At 39.4% G+C, this 27969-nt stretch overlaps 1 protein-coding gene across 4 annotated transcripts; it reads left to right on the top strand.

The window, feature by feature from the left end:
• Positions 1-110: 110 nt before the first annotated feature.
• Neurl4 (neuralized E3 ubiquitin protein ligase 4) lies at positions 111-27959 on the top strand. Of its 4 annotated transcripts, none has more exons than XM_087346128.1 (26): positions 111-292; positions 3239-3340; positions 3870-3983; positions 4892-5039; positions 5783-6069; positions 6435-6635; positions 6907-7047; positions 7381-7477; positions 7798-7897; positions 8231-8407; positions 8587-8677; positions 9451-9668; positions 10480-10673; positions 11486-11650; positions 12045-12315; positions 12966-13234; positions 13631-13797; positions 13898-14124; positions 14666-14978; positions 15606-15764; positions 16866-17045; positions 17571-18186; positions 18646-18915; positions 19154-19283; positions 20460-20680; positions 21063-27959. In XM_087346128.1, the coding sequence occupies exons 1-25, from the start codon at positions 134-136 to the stop codon at positions 20671-20673; spliced, it is 5010 nt and encodes a 1669-aa protein (XP_087202254.1). In that variant the 5' UTR covers positions 111-133; the 3' UTR covers positions 20674-20680; positions 21063-27959. The 4 variants fall into 4 exon arrangements, with proteins under 4 accessions (XP_087202254.1, XP_087202253.1, XP_087202252.1 ...); XM_087346127.1 differs by having other exon boundaries at positions 9430-9668; positions 19154-19277; XM_087346126.1 differs by having other exon boundaries at positions 9430-9668.
• Positions 27960-27969: the final 10 nt, after the last annotated feature.

The raw sequence follows: 27969 nt of genomic DNA, 5'->3' as shown, positions 1-27969 counted from the left end.
ACACCTGTGTAGCATGAACGGGGTATTTGGATTCAAAACACGCGCGATAGGCTAGCGCATGCGTCTAAGCGAATGGAGGTTTTATAAATTTGTGGTGGGGAGTACGAAAACAGGAGGGGACAGTAAGTTCACAATGGCAGCGATGTTTCATAGAAGATGCGGTGAAAGAGTTAGATTAACGAATGGCAATAGAACAGCGGTTCGCAATTTCGCTGAATTTAATTATGGTTTAGTTCTGAGTAGCGAGCCTTTGGCAGAAAATCAGTTGTTCGAAGTTATAATAGATAAGAAGGTGAGAGGGAACGTCATTTTGATGGTACCATGCTAATCCAGTGGTTTGATCAATGATAAGTTGATGTATTTTGACAATTAATGTTCCAGTAATAACTTATTTACAAATCCTTGTAGTCCGCTGTATGGAATTAGAAGACGGTGCATAAATTTAGTTCTAGTACTGTTTAAATGTCATTTCCGGAGGAATGTTCCCAGTAGTTCTGAAAGAGTGGCATTGAAATACTCTTTCATGTAGTGTCTTTGTTTTACCCAAGTGGTAGATTTACTTTGTTATAATTTACAAAAATGACGCAATTAGCGTAATTTTGATCTGGATTAGAGGCGGTCTTCACAATATGAGAAGTTCAGAGGTTGATTTTCTATTTATTTAATAACACTAGACCACAATAGTATTTATCTAACACCACACCGTCATGGTTATTTAGAATTGAATCAAAAAGTGCATTGATGTCAATGGAAAATTCTGACGGACGCTGTCATTGCATATTTTAAAGTACTGTCTTAATGTTTGCTTGGGGTGTCACGAACACCGCAAAATACTTCATTCTCCAGTTGGGTATTTAATCTTTTTTGCACATACCCCATTAGTGTTGAAAGCAGGTGGCAATCAGATTTTATAGACAAGGTGTCATGTTGGCCAGAAAGTCAAAGTGTAGGAACTGGTAGTTTTTGGTACATTATGTAGTGATGCTGCTGACATGTCTAATCAGCTTTGCTAGTCCCTCCTTCCATTCATCCATTAGTAGTGTGCATGTTTAAGAAGATAGTTTAGAAATTAATTTTTGTGTTTGTAATAATACCAACAGATTTTGGCATGAATGTTCATCTTCAGCTTTTGACGTTTGGTCAGGATGTAATCTGTTTTGTCTGCATTTATTAATCAATGTTTTCCTATTTCTGAATTGGCTTATTCTTAATAATATAATAGAATTTATTTACATTCCTTCGATCCTTCATAGGCCTAAGCAAAGGATGTCAGAGCACAAATACAGTGCTTGTTAATACAGATATAAATTAGTTAGTTATGACAGTAATTGACAGTCAACTACAGTATTGCTGCAAAAATGATTATACAATAAAGCTTGACCACTGTTGCTTCCATGTATTGATAATAGCTGAGAATTTTTGAAGTAAATTCTTCTACGGGGTAGAAGGAATGAGATAGAAAATAGTCTTTTAGTACTGGCTTGAACGTGTTTATATTGTGATTCAGACTTTTGCTGGCAGGGAGGAATACTGTTTAATAGCTTAATTCCAGTATATTAAATTCCATTTTGGTATTTACTGAGTTTAGTATTTGGCACATGAAGGTTATATCTGTATTTTATACTTTTATTGTGGATATCTGAGTATGTTTGAAATTTTGTTCGTTGTCAACTACAAATGATGTTAGTGAGAGCAAGAATTTACTGGCTTGTGGGAAGAATATTAAATTTCTTAAATAATTCCTTATGTGAGGCTCTTCTTTTAGGTCCTGTCATTATTCTAATGATTTCCTTTTGGATGTTGAATACTTTTTTGCTGTCTGTTAATTTTCTCCAGAAAATAATTCCATATATAACATGATCGAATGGAAGTGAGCTAATTACACTAATTTTAAAGTTTCTATTTTCATGAGTGATGTGACAGCCCTCATAGCAAAGCATGCTAAGCTCAGTTAGGGTTAATGTATTGAACATGTGTTTTCCAATTTAGGTTATTGTCAATTTGTAGGCCAATAAATTACTTTTCTTTCTTTAAGGACTCATAACTGCTAAGGGACCTAGAGTTTCTGTTTGTCTCTTCATTAGACTAATTGTGTGTTTGCATCTAATTCTCAGTTAATAACAAACAGTATTAGCCAGACGAACCAATCCATCAGTCCTCCAGGATTGCTGGGGGTTAATCATGAGGCTGATAACCCCACATTGTAAAACCTAATTATTGCGATAACCCGAGGGAGGCCAGGGCCTTACTTGGGCTGTAGTGCCGTTTGATGGATGAATTGTCTCTGTATACCAGGCTGTAATAAAACAAGTTTAATTATGTTTTTGAAATATATACATTATGTTAATTTTTACATGATGAGCATGAATGCCTTGTTTGGGAATATAAGCTTGTTTTTTTATGTTTTTAATACAAAATCAGCTTTAAATCCCTGAATTTAACTCCAAGGAAGTTGGTATTTTGGTCATGACATTGATTCATCTCTTCAGCAGTGATGACAGTGTTTAAGCAGAGCTGTTGTTATTTAATACATCGTGTTAACATACAGAATCGAGACAGCGGAACTCAACTTTCTGTCATGTTTCTGAAAGTTAAAAATATCCTTGCAAAAGTGAGTTCCCTGTTTTCTTATTATTTTACCCCAGAAGTTTATTTTAATTTTTATGGATACAAAATGATTGAATTACTTAGGGACACATGTCGATTACTGAACCACATAGTATCAGATGTATTTGTTATAGTGATTGCAGTGAGGGAAATTGGAACCATCCTTGATGTACCTCATGAGGATAGTTAATGCTCGCTGTTTGTCGGAAATTGCTTTGAGGCTGGTGACCTACATTTTGACTTTCCATGCAAATTTATCTATATGCTTATACTGCATGGTTATCTTAGTATTGTTTTATAAATATTTGAGGTTATGTATCGTTGATTGGTGAAGTCTGTGATGAAGAATGTTGACACAGTGATGCAGGTTGCAGTCTGATATAAGTTGTGATTGCATCATTTTTGACTACTTTTAGAAATATTGAACAAATTATATAAAGTTTTTTTTTTCTTAAAATGTTTAAGCCGAGTGGTTAGCACTCCTGCAGAATGCTGCTGGGGAAATAGCTTAGAAAGTTGCCAGTTTGATGACTGTTTTATGTGAACGGATAACATTATCCATGTTGAGGTTTGAAGGAAACACCTGAGGGTAGTCTGTACCCTCCTGTTGACAGTCGTCAACTATTTTCAGATTAACTCATGGAGTGGGAGCGTGGAGATTGGTGTGACAACATGTGATCCAGATTCCTTAGAATTCCCTTCCTGTGCCACAGATCTTCGTGATGGTTCATGGGTGAGATTTTTCAATTTTTGTAGCATTGTCTTCCCCCCTTCTTGTTCTGCCCAATGTACAGATGAGGTCGTTTCTTTAATGTAGGACCACACTAGACATTTCCAGTTAGGTGCACAGTTTAAATCTTTGAAACCAAAGTTTATGTATATAATATTTAAAAATTAATCTTTTCTCCTCAAGCAAAAAAACAACGTGCTTTCATTACAAAGATCACTTGGTTGATGCTGTTTAAGGAAATCACTGTTTATACTGAGCATCATATGAAACCCATGAATACACTGTGGGTCATGCAGAATTATATATTCCATAATATAATAATGACCGCAGAAATTTAGGGCTGCATGTGGAAGAAATCCCACGGAATTTTCAGATCATGGTAGTGGCATATGCTCCTAATTGTGAAGGATGGGTTGTGGGTTGAAGCCCCAGCAGTTGGAAGTTTCTCTTTGCTCTTACTGAGTACAGATTTGCTTTCTGTCATGCTGCTGTGTTGCAACTGGATCTCTGTGTTGCAATTACGTCGTTCCAGATCATGACGGGCAACTCGATCCTGAAGGATGGGAGGTCGGTGGTCGAGGTGTACGGAGTTGACCTAGACAAGCTGAAGGAGGGGGAACGGATCGGTGTCATGAGGACATCCGAGGTAACCGACTGCAAGCCCTGAATGCACGGGCGCACACAGTAAATTTGTAGTGGCTCATGACGCAGTCCAGCGCATGAATGGTGGTATTACTTACTTTCTCCGTGTGTGTTATACCATCTGTCCAATTCTTTAATATATTTATGGATTTTCTTGAAACTTGAATGATCGTCGTGCCAGTATTGCAGAATGTATGTCTTTCCATTTTGTGGACTAATAATCCACTGGCATATGTCGTATTTTGGAGCGAGATAATAAACCATTTCTATGCAAAAAAGAATCATGGCAAGAGTGTGTGAAGGTAGGTTATATCTAGCAAATTTAATTTAGTCAGAATCTGTTGTAATGGATATTATGCGCAGTAATGGATCATAAAATTATGCAATTATTAGTTTATAATTCTGCTAGCCTCATTGTTGATTGAAGCACTTGAGGGACAGTAACAATTTTAAGTCCTTCCTAGAATGTCTTGTTTTATTTCTCCCCTATTATTGTTTATTTTGAGAGGTCCTGGAAATGTAATTCCTCTGCCTTACAGACTGCTCATAGCTCTTTTTCCCATTTTTCTTATGAGTGGTGATACAGAAAAACAGTACTGCTTGTGGCCATCTGGGTTGTGATGCCATGTTGTGCTCTGAACAAACTGTATACTGAAGATGAAGGCGATGGTCATCTACAAGATTACATGGTGTCACAGCCGAGAAGATCACAGATTACATCTTTACCACTGTAAGAACCTTAGTTATCAGACAGGAAAAGCAGTGTTCACTGTTGACTGTCTTTGTTATATTCCGCCTGTTTTGAAGCATCAGGATATTCTGCATTTCTGTTTTTAATTTATTGCAGTTGTTTTTATGAATCAGCTGTTTGGTTAGGAACACTCCATGTCAGCTTTGTTGCCCATTTTGCAGGGTGAACTGGTGTTCTATATCAATGGTGTGTCACAAGGTGTGGCAGCAAATGATCTCCCAGCCAGAGTCTATGCCTTGGTCGACCTGTATGGGAAATGTGCGCAGGTCACCATTGTGGACTCTGAAATCTCTGGTCCAGATTGTGAACGTGAGTTCTTAAATGTGTTTTTGACTCACTTTTCTTTCTTAAGAAAGTAGAATAGGCTTGTGAGTTTACTATATGGCCTATTCAAATATTTGTGTGCATGCGTGTACATCTCCCACACAGAACTTAGCGTGAACTTTGTATCAGAGGTGGCCATCATAACCTTCAACTTTTTAATTTCCTACTGCTGGTAATAACAACATGATAGGCAGACAAACTTCTGAGATGGGACTGGTGTTAACACTGCTTAATATGGGTTTATAAATTAAGCATTGTACTGGATATTTGAAAAATATGCAGCGTTTGTATAAAAAAATTTAAGAATGTTAAGCAACAACATTGCAACTGTGTGAAAATTTTCTTTATTAGCTCTCTGTTTGACAGCAAAATCTAACAAGTCATTGGAGCTAGGAATATGAAATTGGATATAATTTTGGAGATAAATTGTAAATATACCTACAAATTATGCATTAAAATTATGTCAGTAGATACAAATGTTGGTACAGTATCAAACTTAGGGGTTATATCTGGTAACTTTAACATATAGACTAATCTGTATGTAATATGTTATAATTATAATAAAAAAGAATAGGTGTTAATGGTGGTAATAATATTAAAAATGTCTGTGTTGGTCTTCTGGGTATTAAGACCATGTGGACTCTTATCTTAGGGTTACATAACAGTAATTAATTTTGTTCCATAGTTGAATATCTGTGATGTGTTATGTTGCTTGCTTTCTGTACTAGGATCAGAGTCAGAAGTAGAGATTAACAATGACCACAGCATGGTAACATCAACAACTAACCTCGTGGAAAATCTGAACGTTAATATGAATGTAAACACAGCAGGAACTGTGCCTCAGAATGGCTATCTTATTGGAGGTACAGATAGACTGCAGTTCCACGAACGTTGCGGAAATTTGGTAAAACTCTCGTGTAACAACCGCGCGGCTGAACGGAGGTGTCCGCTGGATGAGTTCAACAACGGAGTCGTCATGACACATCGTCCACTGCGAGACAATGAATTATTTGAGGCAAGTTATTGATGGTGTGTGTGAGCAGAGCTACGGTACACATCAGTTTTGAAGCAATGGGTGCAGAGTCTTGCAGCGAACTAACATGGTATTCGTTTTTGTGATAGTATGAGATCTCAATACCTTCTTCATAGTTTTGCCCGGGTTTTATTTTCTATGTTGTTACATTTTGTTCTGTGTGATAACTGTTATGGCAGAAATAAGAAATGCATGTACAGTTTTGATCAGAAAGCCTCAAGGAAAATGGAAATCAGGTTATCACAGGCCTAGCGGAATCTGTCCCACTGTCAGTGAAAGAGATAAATTACATGCCCACATCATTGATTTCCTCGTGTCTAACTTTTTCTCGTCCTTTCCAATGGCAGATTCGAATTGATCGTCTGGTAGACAAGTGGTCCGGTAGTATTGAGGTGGGCATCACAACACACAACCCTACTGCGCTGGAGTTTCCTGCAACCATGACAAACATGCGCAGTGGTACCACCATGATGTCAGGCTGTGGCATCCTAACAAATGGCAAGGGTACACGTCGTGAGTATGGGGAGTTCAATTTGGATGAACTCAGGGTGAGCAATAGTTTGTCTGTCAAAAGTTCTTATGTTCTCGGTGATACTGTTTTAACTGCAGAGCGATATATTGTCAGTGGTAAGATGATTATGAATGTTGAGTAGGTAAGGATTTGAACTGAGTTGGTAATTGTGTTTGTTAAGATATTTTCCCAGCATTTGCCTTGAGGATATTCACAAAATGGTTAGTCATGATAGCTGGGATTCAAACTGTGAACCCCCTGCATGCAAGCTGCAATGGAGTGTGATTGCAGGTGTGTGTGTTGCACAGGAAGGCGACCGCATCGCCATGATGAGGAAGTCCAATGGGAACCTGCACTACTTCATTAACGGGTTGGATCAGGGGGTGGCTGCCACCAAGGTACCTGCCTGTGTCTGGGGTGTTGTGGATTTGTATGGCATGACTGTCAAGGTACAAAGTCTTTCCCTTTACTCTATACAAAACCTCTTAATATCAGTCCAATAGAGTTTATGTATGTACCCAAAAGCACTAAGTTTTTATTAACTTTGTTGCTAGGGGACGTACCCAGTTTTGTATTTCTTGGGAGTTTGCTTTAATATCGATGCAATTGTTATTCTGTCGTAACTCGACTGTCAACAGTCTTGTGTGTTTGAACTGTCACAAAAATGGTAGAGAGACTGTTGGAGATATTCCAGATTTATGTATTTACTGACGTAAAATGTTATACAACACTATAGAAGAAATTGTGATGTACACGTTGATGTCTGAATTGTGTTGCTACAGGTAACGATAGTCGACAGAGATGAACGAGAAGAACAGAACCTGATAACTAGGCGGAACACAGCATTGAGGGACCACCAAATTCACCATGGGCTGAATGGTAAGTTGGTACAACAATTAAATATTACTTATTTGTGTAATGGCAGTGTTACGCCATACATTTTGGAGAAATGACGGAAAAGTGACAGCAGACTTGGTCCTTGTATTTAACATTGTACCACGAGTAATGTGTTCTGACTAGTAAATGTGTAGGTCATTAGGAAATAAAATTTAGGAGTAAAACACCCTTTCCAGGTACCATTATCTTGTGCCGAGACATACAGAATGAAGTTCTTTTTAGGGCAACTGCAGAGTAGGCCAGCTATTAGTTATTGGACACATTATTCCACTTAGCCTCACTGTTTTGTGTCTTGTTGGCAGATCTGCCTGAGGAGGACTTTGTGGACCGGCTTATGTTCCATTCCAACTGTGGCACCCATGCCGCCGTCATCAACAACTGCCGCACTGCTCACCGTCCCAAGTGAGTGACTGCTTTGTATGGCTGCACCTAAGCAAGCCTCTGGGCCCAGGAAATCTAATGCAGTGTTTAACGTACTGAGACGCAGCACTGTGATAACGATTTGAAGGGCATTTAAGTTAATTGGCGTGCATGTAGTCTTTAAATCCTGTGGCAAAGGGTTAACATGAAAACAGATATTCTGATTAAATAAGACTGTTGGCCTGAGACAGATGAAGTGACAGGGAACTGGAGAAAAGTACATAATGAGGAGCTTAACAATTTTTTTTTGCCAGATATTATTAGCATTATCAAATAAGTGAGGTTTCAAAGTCCTGTGCAATTCTGTGTGTGTAGTGCAATGGATGACTTCAATAATGGCGTGGTTTTGACGAACCGCCCTCTGAAATCGAATGAGCTGTTTGAAGTGCGGCTGGACAAGATGGTAACCAAGTGGGCAGGCTCCATCGAGATTGGTGTTACTACACACATTCCTACAGAACTCGAATACCCCTCCACCATGACAAATGTGAGGCAAGTCAAGACTCTCCAAGCAGATTGATCGCAGTGAACGCGAACTGTGTCAGAACGTAATGCTGCCGTTCCAGGCAGTGGGACGTGGTTGTGTATATTGTAACAATTTGATTTCCAGCATGGATTGGTTAAAATAGGGTTTGGAGTTAACTTACTGCCCATTTATGTTCTTTCTGCAGGTCAGGTACATGGATGATGACGGGCAATGGTGTCATGCACAATGGAACTACAGTCATCGATGAATATGGTCAGAACTTGGACAGACTGCAGGTGAGGTAACAAACACTGTAAGACTTGAGGTTCTCACAGCGGTGAGTATGAAGATTTCCGTCTTCTGGGTTGTTGCGCTGTGTAGTCTTGTCAATGTTAACCAACGTTTCACAGGTTATACTGCCTCCGTCATCAGGGCGTTGGTTAACATCGACCAGACTACACAGCGCAACAAACCAGAAGACGGAAATCTTCGTAACAAACATTGTTTTCAGGGGTTCACTGATCGACCTCTGAAATGTGTGAGAGTAGGAAAGATACGTTAGATCTCACATGTGATAATGAAGGGATGACGTCTGTCAATTATATTTTTAATTTCTGAATTATTTTAATGATTTCTTACCTGTTAAATTGTGAGTTTAACCTTAATTTTGGTTATATTACATTCATAGACTGGCAAATGCTGGTCACAGTGGCCGTGCGGTCTGAGGCATAGGCCTTGTGCACTTGGACCCTGGACCGTGGGTTTGAATCCAAGTCAAGGCATGGATGTTTGTCTACGTCTTTCTGTGTTGTGCTGTCCCGTGTACAGGTAGAGGCCTTGCAATGGACTGATCACTTGTGCAAGGAGTCTTACCAAATGTCTAAATAGATCAGGTAACCTCCAAAAGAGGTGGCCAAGACCCACACTGGGTTGTAGAGCCAGAGATGAGATGAGACTAGCAAATACTTCGTAGATAAAATGAAAGTTTTGTGTTGCTTCATCATAGATGTGCGTGGGTGTGTATATAATTGTTCTATTACTGCTGTAGACAAATGAGGTTCTGTGCCAGGTTGGTGACCGAGTGGGTGTGATGTGCAAAGAAAATGGCACACTGCACTTCTTTGTGAATGGTTTGGACCAGGGTGCAGCTGCCAGCAACATTCCTGAACGTGTCTATGGTGTGATAGACTTGTATGGTCAGGCAGCACAGGCCACAATAATGGATAGTCTGGAGTGCTATTCCCCAGACACAGTCAACTCTAGTCTATCCAACGTGACTGTCTACAGGTAAAGTTGCTTCTGACTTGTAATCAAAAGGTTTGTGTCTTGTCCATAACACTTACTACTCTGAACGTTGTGGTTTTCTTCTGATACAGAAGTCCAGGTCACCAAGTCCCTGTTAATAGGCCTCCTCTTACTGTTCTCCCATTTATTCCCAAATTCATTGCTCTGAGAATGGACTGAACTTGTTTTGAATTTGTCATGTAAAATTTGAGCAGAATATAATGTAAGGTAGCTATATAACGTCAGCTTTCAGGAATAAGGTGCGTCAACTTTTGAAGGTTTTGATAAACACTGCAGTTACCATCATCAGATTAATGTGTGTTGGGGGGTTTAGAAAGTCTACTTTCTGAAAGTTGTGAATTATACATTTAACTTAAGCTGCAAAAACCTAAGGACAAGAATTGATATAGCTTATCATGTTGTTGCCTTAGCAGCTTGTCATAGGACAGTTAAATCAACTTGTAATTCTCATATCTAGAAATGTATGCAAAGGTAAAAATATCTTAAGCAACTTGACGTCAAGGATTACTATAGAGATAATGCTGTTTGCATTCTTGGCCACAGCATTATGCGGACTTGAGGTTCAGACTTATGCTTGAGCTGCTTTAGCGTAAAGTAGCTATTGGACAGGAGGCTGGGTAGAAAACTGGATTGAGTCTGGGCACTGTGGTGGTAGAAAGAAAAGTGTTCCCTGCAGGGAGTCATATCCTGGTCGTCACTCTACTGACTGAAGTGTGTTTACGGGTTTGTGTAATGGTATAAAGACTCAAAACTTATGCAGACTGATGGAATGTGGGTTACTGTTCTGTTTTAGTGACCTTAGGTTTCATCATGTGCATGGCAAGAATGCACGTGTTTCAAACAATGGACTTACAGCATCACGGCCTCGTGCATTTGGGGAGTTCAATGACGCAATTGTGATAAGTACCCGAGCTCTACGCGAAGGGGAAATGTTTGAAGTTTTGATAGAAAAGATGGTGGACCGCTGGTCTGGATCAATTGAAGCAGGTGAGAGGAGGCATTTGCCATCAGTGCAGTCTAGTTAATACTTGTTGAGACTGATTCTATTAAAAGAGCAAGTACTCTTATTCTATTAGATGAAACTGGTCCTTAGCTTTTATCCAAGGTTAAGTATACCTTGAGACGTAGTTATCTTTTTCTGTACTCTTAGCATGAGGTTTAACGAAACAGTTTTCTGTTTGTTATGATGAATAGCCACTGATGTCTTAGGCAGCAGTTGATTGGTGCTTGTAATGCTCCTCCTTCTCATTTAACCAACTGTACTTTCTAAATCTAAAAATTAAAAAGTATATAGCACCATAATTTTGATGTTTTGTGTGGGTGTGAAACTTGGTGTTTTGCTCTATGGGAAGAATACACATTGAAAACAAAGACCTGGGGATAATATTTGGACGTGAGAAAGAGAAAGTAACAGTAGGATAAGGAAAATTGTGTAATGAGGAACTTCACATTGTTTACTATTTGCAAAACATTGTCATGGCGATCAAGTTGAGAAGGGTAAGGGTAACATGTATCACAAAAGCAACAAATGTATACAAAATTTAGGTAGTTAAACCCCAATTGAAGAGATCACTTGTAGAACCTAGGCATAAATATGATTGTGATACTGCATCAAATGGGTATAAGAGAAATGAGATTAGAAGATGTGAAATGGATTGACTTGTTTCAGTGACAGGCCTTTGTGATGATATGAGAAACTCTTGGGTTCCATAAAAGCAAGTGATTTGTTGACCAGACAAATAATGACTGCCCAAGTAAGATCGTGTACCACAAAGTTTGTTAGTTCATTTCTGTTCAAGGTGTGACTGCAATCCGACCTGAAGACCTGGATTTTCCAAGTACCATGACCGACATCAATCATGACACTTGGATGTTATCAGGATCAGCCGTCATGCAAGATGGTGTCACTTTACGGAATGGCTACGGATGTGACCTTGATACTTTGACAACTGGCACACGTATCGGTAAGTGTTTGACACATTATGCCGGTTCGTCCAGGAACGCATCCCCAGCGTAAATCGAGGGCTACCTGTACTGCTAAACATTTGAACCTTGGAGTTAAAAGTCAAGTCCAGCCAGCAGCTGCAACAGTAATTTAAATTGTCTGTTCCTTTGGGATAAAAGTTAATGCCAGTTCTAGACAGAGAATTCAAATCTTAAAGCTCTTCATGAAATAGTTTTCTCTAGTGTTTGATACTTCCTTTTGCTGAGGTGGAGATATCTTCCTTAGTATTTTTTTCACCTTAACTGCACCCACTGTATCGTCTTATAATGTTTCCTGGGAACCCAGGTCACCCCCTGAGGAAGCTCAAAGATTTATTTTCATTTCTCAGTAATGGCTGTTACTTGATTGCTCAGGTATGATGCGTCACGACGATGAAACACTTCATTACTATGTGGATGGGGTTGACCAGGGTGTAGCTTGTGATGGTGTCCCCCAACATGTGTACGCTGTTGTGGACCTGTATGGACAGTGCGCACAAGTCTCCATCATACAGTCAGATCGTGGACGGGAAAACGCAGCGCTCGCTGCTGGTGCATTCAGTGAAAACAGCTCTCAGCCAATCAGCTTACAGCACCATCAGCAAGCCAATACAAATAGCCACCCTAACTCTGAAACTACTCACAGGTACACTTTGTGTCTCTCACTGTTAACAATTTGTCTTGGGTAATCAGTCATATCAAAATTGGAATAAAATTACTTATTGGTATGACTGGTCAGCAAAAAGTACTCATTGCATTTGATCACCATCTTACATGGCTTTTGTTTCTCTCAGGCGTTATCAACATTACATACACTACACTTAGTCACAAATTGTTTATAAAGTTTAATCAGTGAAGATAATAATCTCCATGATGTTTCAGACAATTTTCTTTATTATATGTACCACGTAAGAAAAGCATAAATGAAAATTGTAGAACTTTATTAGATATGTAATGTGCTTTTCTTAAGAAATTTTGTGAAGTTCAATTTGAGCTTTACAAAAAGTTGGTATTGTGCAGCTTTGATATAGACCCAAATTATATTTTAGTGTAGTTTACTTATATCCAGTGAGTAGTTTTGGATATGAAATGTAGACTGTTGTCCCTAGTTGTGACAGTTTTATGCACACTCGTACCTGAATAATTATGTGATGTAAGAACACAGTCCATCGTAATCTTCAGTTTAAATATGTGTTTATCTGATATATGATAATGGAACTGTGACTTCATTTTTGTGACTAGTGCACTTCAGACTACATGCAAGCTAAATGCCATCATGGCCATGCTTACTTGCAGGTTTAGCATGTCCTGTGGGAAGAATGTGATACTGCGCTCTGGCAACACTGTTGCTACTCGTGTGCAGAACTATGCCCACGCATTAGTGTTCAGTAACAGTGCTGTGGAGCCAGATGAGACATTTGAGGTGTGTATCCAGGAGGTGGCGCCACAGTGGGCCGGTACGCTGCATGTCGGGGTGACATCATTACAGATATCTGACAGTTACCCGGCTGGCAGTCTACCTCCCACCATTTCTGGCCTCACGGCCGACACATGGTTTATTACAGGTGTGTAAAACTGAGTCCCCGGTTGTTCCCTGAAATTAAGATGGAGACTTGCAACAGCATACAGTGGGCATGGCTGTCATGATCGACGCTTTAAAGCCCAGTGGTAACTGTATGTACCACATGCTTTAATAATGGATAAATCTGTGTTTGGACCAAAGTATGGTTATGGGTTTCATATGATTCTCAGAGCAAATAGCATTGATCAGTTGATGTGTGTAAATGAGATGCATTATGTTTTTTTGAAATAGGAACTTATTTTTTAAATATTGTTTTGAAAACTTTATGCTACAGCAAGGACTTCCTTGGTGTTGCATTTTGAGAGCTGGAATGTCAGAGCCATGCTTAATATAGTGTTTACTGCAGTTATGCATTAAACCTTTGGCTTTTTGTCGCAAGGCAACGAGGTGCGTCGGAATTCAACGACTCTGAAAGTGAACTACTGTCCAAGTCTGGAGTGGCTAGTGGCAGGAAATCGTGTTGGAGTACGGCGGGATGGAGATGGCAACCTGCGCTTCCTGCTGAATGGAGAAGACATGGGGGTAGCAGCCACTAACTTACCAGAGGTGAGCAACTGTGACATGACGCTGCTTCTGAATTTGTTGTCCCTTATGTGGTTAATTTATTTTCCCACAATGTCTGGAACTCAGAATTTGTCCTATGCAGCGAGTGTTTGCAGTCGTCGATCTGTACGGGAACACGCAGAGTGTGGCTGTGACCAGTGTAAGATCTAGTCAGTGTCCTGGACCTGCAGGCTCCCCAACCGAGGTGGAGGAAGGGGAGGCGGTGGTGGCTGGAGCTATGGCCTCTTCACTTCGTTCCAGCAAGCTGCATGACTCCCTGGAAATGCTTCTGGATGCAGCAACTCCCACTGTACACTCTGCTCGACTCACGTGAGTGATGCACCTGGCCGCAGTTAGGTTTCTGTTTTTGCATACTTACCCTGGAATGTCTTAACAAGAGAGCTTTTTTTTGACAACTATGGCTGTAGAGGTACATGCATATATAGAGCTTGATTAAGGTTTTAGTTCATGTAATGAAAAGTCACCTGCTGAGATTTCATATTTTCCCATTCGGTTGGGATATGTTAGGTTACGTTTGGGGCCCTAACGTTGCGTCGTGTTGTTAGGTTTGTATCATAAGTCCCGTTCTTTTACTAATAGTGGGATTTAAAGTTTTCAAGGTCTTTCGAAGGTCATTTTTTTCAAAATAATTTTTCTGCCAAACCGCTTGTATACATGTAGATGTTTACTGATATTTCAGAGGGGCTTGCTGCCTCTATCATCATTTCATTGATGATGAGGCGGTAAGTAGCTCTGAAACGCTGGTAAATTTTTACCAGACTGCATGGTGCATCATCCCAGAAGACAGTCATCTTCAAAACTCACCTGATTTGGAACATTTAGGAGTATTTATGAATCTTGTATTGGCTAGGGACCTTGGCGCTGCAGAATCGAGTGGTACAGAGATAAGTCATTCCAAGTCTTGTGATAGCAAGCTTGTTGATGCAGCAGGGGTCATTTCTTCATCTGTCAAGACGACTAAAGCCACAGTGGGCCAGGCCATAAACGGTTCCAAACCGGGACCAGCGGAATCAACCATTCAACCTGCTGTTTTGGAGTTTCATGAGAACCATGGTCGCAATATACAATTGGGGGATGGATGCAGGACGGCAAAGCGAATAGCAAGCTACAACCAGGGCGTTGTTATTTCCAGCAGACCTCTACCTAGAGAACAGCTGTTCCAGGTGAATTATGTTGTATTGTTAACAAACACAGATTATGTTGTTTTTATGAAGTTGGTGGTTTGATTGTGGGTTTTTCACAAATGTAGTGCAGTCTTAATATAAGAAGAAACTCTTAATATATGAAAATGGTTGAAGTACGTTAGGACAGAAAGTGATGGGGAGCAGGGGAAAAGTGTGTAATGAGGAACCTCATAGTTTGTAATCAAATTTTAAGATGGATGTGATTATGGGGCATGCATAGGAGTGATGATAAAAGGTGCATAAAATTTTTTTGTTGGAAAAACTGAAGAGAAGAGAATACTTGTAAGGATAATGTTTTAAAATGGATCTTACGTGCTTAAGATGGGAGTGTGTGAAGTGCATTCATATGGCTCAGTATAGGGATCAGTGGCAGGCTGTTGTGTACATTGTAACATTCTGGTTCCAGGAAAGATGAATTTATTTACCAGCTGACTGATTGTTAGCTTCTGAAGAAAGACTCTGTTTTTTGGAGTTATTTTTGTCTGTTACTTAAGCCACAGGAAGGATGTCTTAATGGTGACTGTGAATTTGAATTTCTGCCTTTTCCGAATGGTGGAAAGCAACCATCAAGTCACTCCATTTTCAAGCATTTCTTTTGACTTACAGGTACGAATAGACTCTCTGAATCCTCGGTGGGTGTCGTCTCTCATGTGTGGTGTCACGTGCCTGTCGCCTGAAAAGACGCACTTTCCCCTCACTGCTCTTGGCTTCAAGAAAAAATCGTGGATCATCTGCAGCGATTGTGTTTTCCATAATGGTGTAAAGGTAAGGATCGCATGTACAAGCTGCAATAGCATGTATATAGATGTCCTTGCTATGGGAAGAGTGGAGCAGTAGCCTTGAGGCTTGTCATGTGATGAACTGTAGTGAATAGTGCAGTTACTGGGTTTCTGTATGACAATAAGAACCCTAAAATAAAGGAGAAATGGAGACGGTTACATACAAAGGAACTTCACAATTTGTACATTTAACATAGTATTTCTAGGATTATCAGATGAGATGGGGTTGATGTATAGTGGGCTTAAGGTATGGATTCAAAGTTTTACATGAAAAATATAGGTGTACATGAGAAGATAATATTAAAATGGATCTTACAGAACTGGATTGCACTCAGTGTTGTGGGAAGTGGTTAGTACTCCTGCTTTGTTTTTGGTGGGTTCAGGGTTCAGATTTCAATGTGGAGACTGGCTATCCTTGCTTATTTCTTCATGATTTTCCTCAGTCCAGGCAAATGCCAATATAGTACTGTAAGTTGGGTCACAAGGCACTTCCTTCCATATCCTTTAGAATTTGTTATTCATTGATTATCCTATTGACACAACCTAATCTGAGCTACCGACAGGACAGGACAGCGTTGCTGTATAAATAACGTACAATAAATGGATTGTATGAATTGTATTGATCTGGCTTGGTAGTGACCAGCAGTGGGATTTTATGATATGTGAAATCTGTCTATTATACGTAATGTCTGCTTTCTGTATTTAAATGCTGCCGAGACTGACTCCCTACAAATATGTGAGGTGATTTCCCACTTTTGACCAGCTAATTTAAACTTTCCTTTCTTTGCCTTGTCAGAAATTGTACTGGTAACAGTCTTACATCATGAAAACTATTTTTGCTAATGGATAATATTATGAAGTTGCTGGCATCACTCGAACCAAACAGAACGTGCAAGGAGAATGAGAAATATCTTACTTTTATTCTCATGTTGGTTAATGACTGTGAGATATGTGTCTGAGTTTCCTAATGTTTTCATGTAGTTTTCTTCAGGCCCTTGAGCCAAATGGGCGTTTTTTTATGATCCAACATACTGTAAAGAGATTTTGAAGTGCTGAGTAAAGCAACAACCAGCTGTGTGCTGTGCAGGTCAAAGGTTGCTATGGAGTGAACCTTGACAGCTTGCAGTCCTGCCACCTGGTGGGTGTACTGGTTGACAGTGAATCTCAACTCCATCTCTATGTGGACGGAGTGGATCAAGGTGTGGCTGCATGTGATATCCCATCCTTTTGCTACGCAGTCATGGATGTGTATGGGCAGTGTGAAGAGGTGAGAGCTATTGATGCTGTAACATGACTTGTTTTTGCTTAGGAACTGACAGTTTTACCCCTGTGTATATTACCAAATAGTATCTTTGTGTGGGGACAAGGCATGCAGAAAAACTGTGACTCAATTTCTGTCCTAGGAAATTCATTTTATTCCACTCCCTCCGTTGCAACACAGTTCATTTGAAAATTCGAATCACCTTCGAGTATGTGGGCTGTGCCTTGTGTTGAAGAAAAGATCATGAATTATTCATACAACTAACACAGTCTGATTTTGTATTGCATTAAATTATTCATATATTAAAAACAAATTGCTTCACAGTTGATTTTCAGCATCTGCCTCTTTTTCTTGGGTTGAGAAGCCTGTCATCAGGTTTTTAATTTCTATTAAGTTTGTCACTTCTCGCACCGTTGACATTTGAGGGTTAGATATGTTGTTTCCTTTATCTTAATTTTGCAGTTTAACCTCCATAACTGTAACAGGTTGGAAGCAGTTAACTGTGTATAACAAGGATTTTTATATTACCAGGTAACGATCGTCAGTTCGTCAGCCAGCGCGAATCAGAGTTCTGTCCAGGCCTCATTGTTGCCAAGCATGATTGAACCAACATGTTCCATGGAAGTGACTCAGGATCAGACACAGCTTGAATCAGAGTCACTGAGTGAGAAGGCGGATCTCGAGTGTGATGAAAAAGAGAAGCTTTGTGAGCTGTTGGCGAGTTGTGACAGTGGTGAGAACTCTGTGTCGAACCGTGGCACCAGCGAGATCGTGTTGTCCGGCAGTGGTGGGGAGTTTAACCCATCAGTTGTTACCAGCAAATCTTTAAACATTCCAGTCTCAAGCTCCACGGTACTTTCCCCACCGTCTCTAACCCAAGCTATCGTTTCCAATGCAACGAATGTAGTTCCTGTTCTTACGCCAAATGTTGGGTCAGACACGAATCTGACAGACTCTAATATAGATATAGTTTCAATGGTGAACTCTCCATCAACACACATTCCAACCCCTGGCGCTATGTCGGCTCAGTTGATGGCTGGCGGTACTGCGCCGGCATCCCCTTTGTCCACCACGCCGTTGGCTGCTGTGAAGAACTGTGAATACCTCAGCACCTGTGCACGGTTCAAAAGTGTGCTTGGATTACCAGGTGAGAATTAAATAGACCATGCTGTGTGGGACATGTATCAAGCATAAAGGAAGTAGTTGTGTATGTTATTTTGGCTGTTATTAATAAAGGGAAGAAACTACAAGACATAGGTAGAAGAATAATATTAAAATAGATCATAGAGAAAGAGAGTGGCATCGTGTGAACTGACTGAATGGTGTAACCGAGTGGCTGTCACTCCTGCTTTGTATTCAGGAAGTCTGTGGTTCACCTCTGCCCAGAAACTGGCTATCCTGATTGAGGTTCTCATGGTTTTCCTTCGCCCATCAATGCATATAGTGGGATGATACTTTAAATTAGGCCATGACTACTGTCTGATCCTTTCAGATTCTTTATTCATAAATCATCTTGCAAATTGACAGTGTATTGATGTGTAAAGTATCTTTAGTTATTATTTATTTCTTGAACCCCTTTGCCTTCTAACATACTCTGTTTTTGTAGATGGCTTCTTCAGCTATATAGACTGTGGTGTTGGAGGCGGCATCTGTTACTGTGAGTGCTGCCAGAAGCTGCGAAGTGGAGGGGGTTTGCAGCAGATGTACCACCAGAAGGGAGAGCCTGTACCATTGGGGTGGTGCCGTTTTGCATTACGCCGTCCGCCTGGCACTCCAGATCCTGATTCAGCTGCTGACAAGTGGCATATTGCATTTTCTGGAGCATGCCTGGCAGACATCAGGACCATCTTGGATCATGGACAGCTGCTTCTACCAGGCAAGTCATAAATTCTAATTTTTAAAATACCATATCACGGTCTTTCCTCTTGCAGCCGAACCTCTTTGTCTTTTCTTTGCTTTGTTCACATCTGTCAGCAGCTTGAAGTCTCCTTGAGCACTGAAAGGGTTAAATTGTTTTAGAAACCTACAACAGACCTTTTATTGTAAGCTAGTACCAGCGCTGAATAATAAAGCATTCCACAAATAAATTAAATGAATGGTACATTGTATTGCAGGCGAACTGGGATTGGAGCGCAGTGCTAGTCGCAAGGACAAATCGAAGGAAGATGACTCAGATGGTTTGCAGCTTCTGTTTTCACCCAGCTTGAAGTATGCTGCCTCACTGCCCATCACTAACAAGTACGAGTAAGTGTTTTCAGTGGCAAGAAATGTTGTAATTTATACTGTCATAGCTCAGGCATCTCACGATAGAGGCCTGGTTCATGCCCAGGGCAGTGGGATTTGTGTTGCTTGAAGTGACATTAGGACAGGTTTTTCTTGAAGTTCTTCAGTTTTCATCATCTGTTTCATTCCACCTCTGCTCTGTATTCACTCATGTGCCAGTCGGAGGCTGGACCTGTTCACAGCCGCAGTTCCACATAGACGTAATCTCCCCGTTGACAGCAATAACGATAACAGTATTTTAAACCAAAAGAGCTGGACATACAGCATGGATATTATTATTATTTAGTGTTCTGTCTGACGACAGGTCCATATGAACAGGATCCTTCCATCCTTTTCTCGGACTGGGACCTGTTCATATACGTTCTTGGCAGATGATCCAGAAGTGGTTTGCCATTGCCTTCTTCTGTGTGTGAATGGAGTAATTGTTGGGATGCCACGGAGGAAAACTCCGTGTTGCCTAGACCACGGCCTTGCCCAGCACAAGTTATAAATGCGGGCACCGCCGGGAATCGAACCTGAGACCCCAGGATTACAAGGCCAGCGTTCTAACCGCTAGACCACCGTGGCTCTACAGCATGGATAGGCAAAATATTTGTGTGTAAAACTTTGGAGAGGAAACTGTTAGTAGCTATTTAGCATCAAGTTAATCTGCATACAGAAAAATCATCATCCTTCTGAGCTTGAGGCTTAGTTTAGTAAATTTGTTTACTCCGAGTCCAGCCAAGTGCCACGTTGCAGGTGAAACCCTGTCTGAGGACTGGGTTGTGATACACTGTCTGCTCATACACTGTCTTCATGGGTGGTGCGTGATTGAATAATGATTGGCAGGGAGAAACTGAAGCGCTCACGAAAGGACTTGCGCTAGTACCACTGTCTTATCACAAATGCTATGCCTTTATGGTCAGCAGCTGACAACCAGCCACCTGAGCTATGGCACCATCTACTGTAGGTATCACAGAGCACATTTGTTTGCGTTATATCATGCAAGAATTCCCAGAAATCAGTTATTGGGCAAGCCCAGTAGTGAGGTTGCAGGTTTTTCTCAGGTAATGATTTAATGGTTTATCCATGTATAGTTTAAATGGAGAAAGTTGAGGCTTCACACAATAAAGACGTAATCACAAATGCTTGCACCAGATATGTGGATCCGAAGACGAAGCATAAATATGAGGCTCAGGCTGCCTTCCAACTGCTGGTGCAGCCTGGTTCTTACAAGATTGGCCCTCCGTCCGTCGCAGGGGTAAGGAAGCCCATTGACCCACATTTGGATCATGATGCCACTGAATGGGTCACCAAAGAGAGAGGTGCTACCATCCTCTGTGCTCTGCTGGTGAAACTGGACGGACTCTAAGACTGGGGTAAGAAACAAGAAATACATACAAAATGTTGGAATGATGATTACTTAAGAGATTGGGCTTATGTCATTTGAGACGTGGTTTACTTGTTGACTTTTATTAAGTCACGGTTTTAGTTTAATGATCCTGGTTTACTTTTAGGTACTGAGTGAGATACTGAATGGTAAATAGGTGAGGATTTGGGAGGAGGTAGTTGTGGCATATTTTAGTGTCGGTGTATTGTGCTGGTAATATGCTTCAGGTACATGAAAACAAGAAATCTCATAACTTGATAACCAGTTTGAATAAAAGTTTATTGATGAATTAAAAGAACATTTGCAGTAGAAACTGCGTGGTGTGAAGGGATATGATATTCTGTTGGTCATGCTTATGAATTGTGTTGCAGGTCTGTTTCCCATGGAGACATGAAGCAGGATGCAAGTTCCTCTAGCTCTAGTCAGAGAGACACCGCTAGTCAGATGAGAAAAGTTTGCAACAGTTTTACGCTGAGATATCTGGCTGCATGAAGGTTACACAGTGCTTTATTGCACTTCATCACAATATTTCTGCTTCTTCCTCCATTAGTCCAGAGACTTACTGTAACTGATTAAGATTTCAGGTTCTCTCAGCATTGAGTATGGAGATCATTGTCTTCAGAGACATTGCATTTTCTAGTCTGGTGATGGAGACAGTAAGCACCTCTGAGACATATGTCAGTTTCTACCACATTACACGATGCAACATCCCAGAAGACAGTCATGTTTTTAATGTTTGTGGCCCGTTAATCATTTACTGTATGAAGACAGAAATAACACTATCATTGTTGTGCGGTGACAGTTCACTGTAAATTTGTTACAGATTTTTTTAGCAGGTTCTGTTTTTTATAACAGAAATGCTGCTAATACAGATGTTGAAATTTCAATGAAATTGTGAGCACCATAAGTGAGCCGTTAAAGTTGTAAACAAAGCACTGAAGACCAAAATTTGACTTAGGAGAGGTGAAATACCATATTTTTCCAAATACCACATACACACAAATAAGATGCATACCACTTTTTAATTGTGTTTTTGAGTTAAAAGAACGTTATATGAATGAAACTAATACTGAAGATCAAAGGTCATCGGTTTTGTGAATGCGATTAATCCCATTCTAGGAATCTGTACTTAAAATTTTCACTTTTGCTGTCACTAACATCTGAATTGATCTCAATATCATTGTTTTCCCAAGTTATTGAAATTCTGACTTTTTTCTATCATATGCATCAGCCTTTGTGCCATACTCATTTGCTATTTTGTACACATATCATTTAATTAAAAAAATTATTGCAACTAATCACAATGTATGTTCAGGCCCTGTGTTTTGATTTCTTTTGTCATTTCTGGTGCCTTTAACCAGCACATTTCTCATGACACTGCATAACCATACTTTTACCTACAACAGAAATATGAAAGTTTTTCTTCTGTAGCCGGATATTAGGACCGCCACGGTGGTCTAGCGGTTAGAACGCTGGCCTTGTAATCCTGGGGTCCCGGGTTCGATTCCCGGCGGTGCCCGAATTTATAACTTGTGTTGGGCAAGGCCGTGGTCTAGGCAACACGGAGTTTTCCTCCGTGGCATCCCAACAATTACTCCATTCACACACAGAAGAAGGCAATGGCAAACCACTTCTGGATCATCTGCCAAGAACGTATATGAACAGGTCCCAGTCCGAGAAAAGGATGGAAGGATCCTGTTCATATGGACCTGTCGTCAGACAGAACACTAAATAAATAAATAGCCGGATATTGTGCTCTTTTCATGTGAGATGTCCGCCCTGACTGCTACTTCTGCGATGAATGCGACTGTCACTTGCGCCAAACTTTGTGTTCCCCGTCTGTTTTTCTTCTCTTAAAATTCTCAATTTTATTGCAGACAGTATATCCTCACAACCACATTCACTCATTTCCAACAGTTGTACTTGTCCACGTCATTGACGTTGACACACTGCGCACATTATCTGCTCAGAACTGCTATAAAAAGTAACAGTATGAACAGTGTGCACATGTAACAATAAAGCAAGCACCGCGTCTCAGAATATTTATTTATTTACTGGTAAATTCCTGTTTTGCCTTCCCATTGTATAAACCAAGTATTCTGCTATATCTTTTATATTCCCATGTATAGCAACTTGTATTATCCTAATCAGATCCTGGAATTCAACATTTGGCCAGGTCTTGTGTGCAGAAATGCATAACTTTTAGCATGAAAGTTGCACATGGTATTTGGATAAATATGGTAACAGGAAACTGGAGATGATTTTTTAATGAGGAATGTCACGATACCCTATGTTCATCTGGGATTCTTAAGGTGTTTAAATCAAGAAAATGTAATGGGATGGGTCATAGGAAACCAAGAATTACATACAAAATTTTCATTCGCAAACATGAAGGGATAATACGATCTGGGAGTCTCAGTAGAGTACGTGGTATTACAACAGGCCTGTTTCTGAAGATGTGTACTGGACTGAACTGGCTTCTCCACAACAGTGGCTGATTTCTGGAACTGCTGAATGAACTGTACCATTGTGATGTGCTGCTGTGTTTGTTCTCAGAATTTTTAATACATCTCAGTTGAAAGTGTGCACTTGTGTGACAGTGCCCTGTGTATTTCAGTGACTTTGGCTGTGTAGTGTGCGTGGGTTCAGCGCAAGTGAAGGTGAGAGAGAGGGAGAGAGAGCTGTGGCAAGACTGTATTCATCATGTGTGTGCAGTAGTTTGAACATTATTTCCTTTGTTATACTTGCAGCAAGGTTTCTTTTTCATAAAAACAAATTGTTTAATATTGCAGGTTATTGGTATGTTTATTTTGAGTACGTATGACTTGGTACATTTTCCACAGTAATGAATCTGGCCACAAAGTTTACACTACCCATTCTTCTTGTGACTTGCTTCCATGGTACAGGGTGTTTCTTCAGAAGGTACTAATGACTCGGTTCAAGAAATTCTGAAAGGTTAATTTCCATTGTCATAAAATCTTGTTACTGGACTGTGTCATATGACATTCCAATACAGTTCACATCTTTTTTAATATAATCTTCCTTTATAAGTTTATTTTTCAGTTCATTCAAATTTTGTATGTTCATTCCCACTAACCCATGATGTTGGCAGTTTTGGTCTTCTGCTAAAGAATGGTGAAAGGTTTGGTGCTGTTCTGAAATGTGAAAAGTGAGACACTTTTTTTAAGCTTAGTCAACTTAGCTTCTTATCATTTGCATTCACTTCTTATTGTGAGGCTGCAGTTTGATTTGATTTCAGAAATGAAATGCACAGATTGTAAAAGAGTATATACTTTCTGGAAAGAACATATAGAAGTGGTGAAAACTGCCATTATGACCTGTCTATACAGGTGTGTCGCTATCTAAAATTTGTCAGTTTCTGTGCACACTTCATGGTCATGATTTCAAATTGCAGGCCTTCCTGGCTACAGACAACCCATGCATTTTGTGTCTGTGTTAAGTAATCCACACACTCCAAACCATACCACCAGAAACTTAGTAACAGTGTCAAGAAATGTTTTTACATATTCTGTGGAATGTAATAAGTTTGTAGTCTTCATGTCGTCTGATATGTCTCTTTGAGAATCGCTACTCGCGTCTAGCCATGTTTGTGCCTTCTTTTGAAAACTTCCTTTAGGCACAGTACAACCAACTTTGTTAGTAATTTGATCTTATGTTACATTTTTGTTGGTGCATTATCCAGTGAACCTATGAGTCCCATAAATATTAAATTCATTTCCAGGTAAATGACTGTCAAGCAATACCCTGTACCATGTTTGTTGTTAGGACAACAGTCAATATCAGATGACCCCATTTTGCAGAAAAGTATTGTGGGTATCCCTGAATGTGTTGATTGCATTGCTAAAGATCACATTAAGTGCTTTTTTGTGATTCCCTTCTGAGGAACGCAGCACACCTGAAGCTCCCAATCATGATGTTTCACTGCACGTATGTGGTACACTTCTTATTGTGTATTTTTGCTAAATTGGTGAAACATTTATGTCGATGGAACCAGTAGTAGTATTAATTCTAAATGAATTTTGCTATGATGGAAGAATTTTCAGCCAGGTTGTAAAATGGGCAGGTGAGTTACAGTTAATTCCTGTCTAATGACGGTGTAGCTTGGTCCCCAGTTTTACATAGCTGTAGTTTGTAGAAGGCTCAGTGACATACAGTAGCTAAATTCATACATAGATATAAACTAAGTGCAGACCTTGGAACTTCAGCTACAAAGGGTATTATTATGTTTTAGTGTTGGCATAAATGATTGTGAATATTTATTTTATAAATCTTAATAGTGGCGTATCTCTTCATACAGAATGCTATGGGTCAGATGTCACCTGTCCTATTAGTAATGAAAACATTGAGGTAAAAAGGGTGTAGTTTTGTTTTCATTAAGTTCACGGGAAACAAGTAAATACTGAATAATTTATGTGTTTTTGAAAATATAGCCTGACTTTATATTATTTTTATGTCAAAACACCCAGCTTGGTGTGCAAAGTTAAATATGAGCAGGAGGCCATTTTCTCTCTTTTTTAAAAATATTTGCATCTTTCTTACATCAAACCATAATAATTTATCTTGAATACGGGCATGTTCTTTCTTGGCAATTCTAGGTGATAGAATTTCATCTGATAAATCCATATTCATGAAGATTTTGATGCTTCCTATTGGACATATATTCAGTGTGTATTTATGAAAATGTCTGTCACTTGGAGGAGAGAGTTTTATATGAGTAGTTTTGTACCGGCTTATAACAACACAGAAGTACTCTTCTAATGTAAAAATTTATCAGGTAGGAAGTAAATCCGCATCATCTGTGATTGGTAAGAATTCTACTGTTTCAATTCCTTACAGTGTAGTTGTCTCCCCCACTGTGTGGATAAATACTTCAAGGGAAGAAATGGGTTATTCTGCCGCTGAATGGCTGTTGGGCACAAAGATACTTAACATTAATTTGAAAAAAGAAAATTATGCGAAGGAATCTGAACAGTTCAACTCAGTTTCATAGGCAGAGTAGCTGTTTGCATTATTTCATTGCTAATAGTTTGTTGGGAAGTGAATGAAAGAATTCAAGTGTGAATGTTCAAGGTCTGCGATATGTGTGTTGTAGGTGTAATAGACACAATACTACTTGCTATCCCTGGTTCCGCCATGATGCAAGCTTGATTGTAAGTTGCAAGGACATGGTTCACAGGTTGGCAGTTTGTGTCATCTTGTTTGAAGAACTGGAGAATTGAATGTCAGTGCAGACTGTAGTTTGAGTTTAGTAATTGTCAACCACTCACTGAAGTTTCTTTAAAGTTCATAGCAAGAAAAGTTATGCGATGTTTGCCCCATAATACATTATTTTCCATGAGATTCTTTTCTGTGACCATTCTGAAGAAAACATGGTTTTGTTGAGATGAGCACTCTTGTGCCTGAATTTGTTGACTGAAATATTTGAGTTTCTGAATACTGAACTAGACAGACTGCAGTTCATACCTGTGTTCAGTGTAAGCACATAAAACATTTTCTCACGAATATGTATAACAGTAATGCTCATAACAAAATATTTATCTGTTTAAAATTTTGTAACTATAAGTGTTAAACAAACTCCATTTAACATGTCCATTGCCTCAATGTGGGAACATTAATTGAAATTAGAGAATCAGATATTCAGGAAAATATTTAGTTTTAAGAAAAGTGGTGTAACTTTGTATTTGAATTATATAATGAGGAGATGCATTATTCTTACTCTTTACCTAATATTGTTAGGATGAGATAGAGGGACATGTAGAATGCATGAGGAATTGAGAAATGAAGTTCTTAAACAAATAGTGGAGGATGTTGACTGGGTTCGACTGGCTCAGGATAGAGTCCAGAGGGAAATGTTTCCATTAATGGCAAGGGATTTCTGGACCAGCCGAGTGTTGGCTTTTCAAGGCAGGCTGTGTGCCTAGTTATACCTATTTTCATATTTTGATTGATTTTTATGTCTGATACCTGAATTTCCAGCTGTTAGTCATTTCTTGAAACTAATATTAAGAAGTGGAAAAGTTTCAGTTTGCTTTCTGTCCAGGGTTCAATGGTGACAATAATGATTAAGTCTTGTGCATATGCGTGAGAATCTGTTTTTGTAATTCATGGCTTGTTTTTCACTCAGCATTGTAGAATATTATTTAAACACATACTAAGAGCATGCAGAAGTGCTTTTATGCTCTTTGCTGCGCTGTGGTCCAGACCTATGGCCTGTTGTAGAACTTATTTAAGCTGTTACTTAAACAAGGCAGTGTTGCCAGCCTGTGAACTTATCATTCATATAATCAGTACTGGAAAACTTGCCTCAGTGGGCAACAAAGAGGTTAGCTTCTCAGCCTCAGTCAATAGCATCCTGTAATTAATCGGTGTACCTGTAGGAAACTGTTAGCGTTATGATGATTGCTTGTTATATTAATTGATTTGTTTCACATGATAAAAGAGCCTAATTCATGTTCTTCCCACTGCCATGACAATAGTCATTGTTAACTTTATCATGTAAATATCATCCTTTGAACTTTGACTGGTCTCTGTGGAAGTTCAAGATGTTGCACCTGCCTTCAGTTAATTTACCGATCTCATTTTGAAGCTCATGATGTTACCCTGACTGGTTCAAATGCTTTGTCCTAAAACATTTTCTTCATGTGTGTTATTATGCATTGACTTTATACCTTTGTGGTTCAAAGATTTGGCTTATTTAGATTTCCAAAATATGAAGAAGGTTAGTCATAATTTCAAATATTGTAGTCACTTTGTAATATTTATCATACATTTAATGCAGAATTTATAGGCATGCTTACAATCTGTTATCACTCCTCAGAGATTGATTAATAATTATCATGAAACAGGAAAGAAAATATTTTATGCTGTAGCCATGGTGTTATTTTCCACAAAAGATTGGCATTCTTTAAGGACCTTTCCTGATGAAAACTTTCATTTTCAGATGCTAGTATTGCTAGAAGGTGATCCGCAACTATTTGATACAAAGCAAAAATTGTGGTATGATATGGGGCGTAGTTCCAAAGCAAGTTTGTCACTTGCTGTCAGAATGCCCGGAAGTTTCAGTGACACAGTGATGCTTATGCAGCCAACAGTTGGCTTTGTGTAATTTTTTATTTTTCTGCTATGTACTCCAGTAGTCTTATATTTATTTATTTTTATTTGTTACGGAACTCTGCTGTGTGATACAGATGAATGATTATTATTATATAAATGTTAATAATGATATTACATTTTTCTATAAAACAGAAGATTCTGGCA

The sequence above is a fragment of the Zootermopsis nevadensis genome, unplaced genomic scaffold (assembly GCF_977971745.1).
Source record: "Zootermopsis nevadensis isolate Lab colony 2312 unplaced genomic scaffold, Znev_1.0 Znev_ptg000010l, whole genome shotgun sequence".
NCBI classification, from domain to species: domain Eukaryota; kingdom Metazoa; phylum Arthropoda; class Insecta; order Blattodea; family Termopsidae; genus Zootermopsis; species Zootermopsis nevadensis.
This window is presented reverse-complemented; position numbering and strand designations above follow the sequence as displayed.

What these genes read in the sequence shown, in the direction of transcription:
- Neurl4 (XM_087346126.1), top strand. Translation starts at nt 134, where the DNA reads ATGGCAGCGATGTTTCATAGAAGATGCGGTGAAAGAGTTAGATTAACG. An exon ending in GACAACTGGCACACGTATCG is followed by an intron (nt 11,651 to 12,044) that starts GTAAGTGTTTGA and finishes TTGATTGCTCAG; the next exon opens with GTATGATGCGTCACGACGAT. An exon ending in TGGACAGCTGCTTCTACCAG is followed by an intron (nt 18,916 to 19,153) that starts GCAAGTCATAAA and finishes ATTGTATTGCAG; the next exon opens with GCGAACTGGGATTGGAGCGC.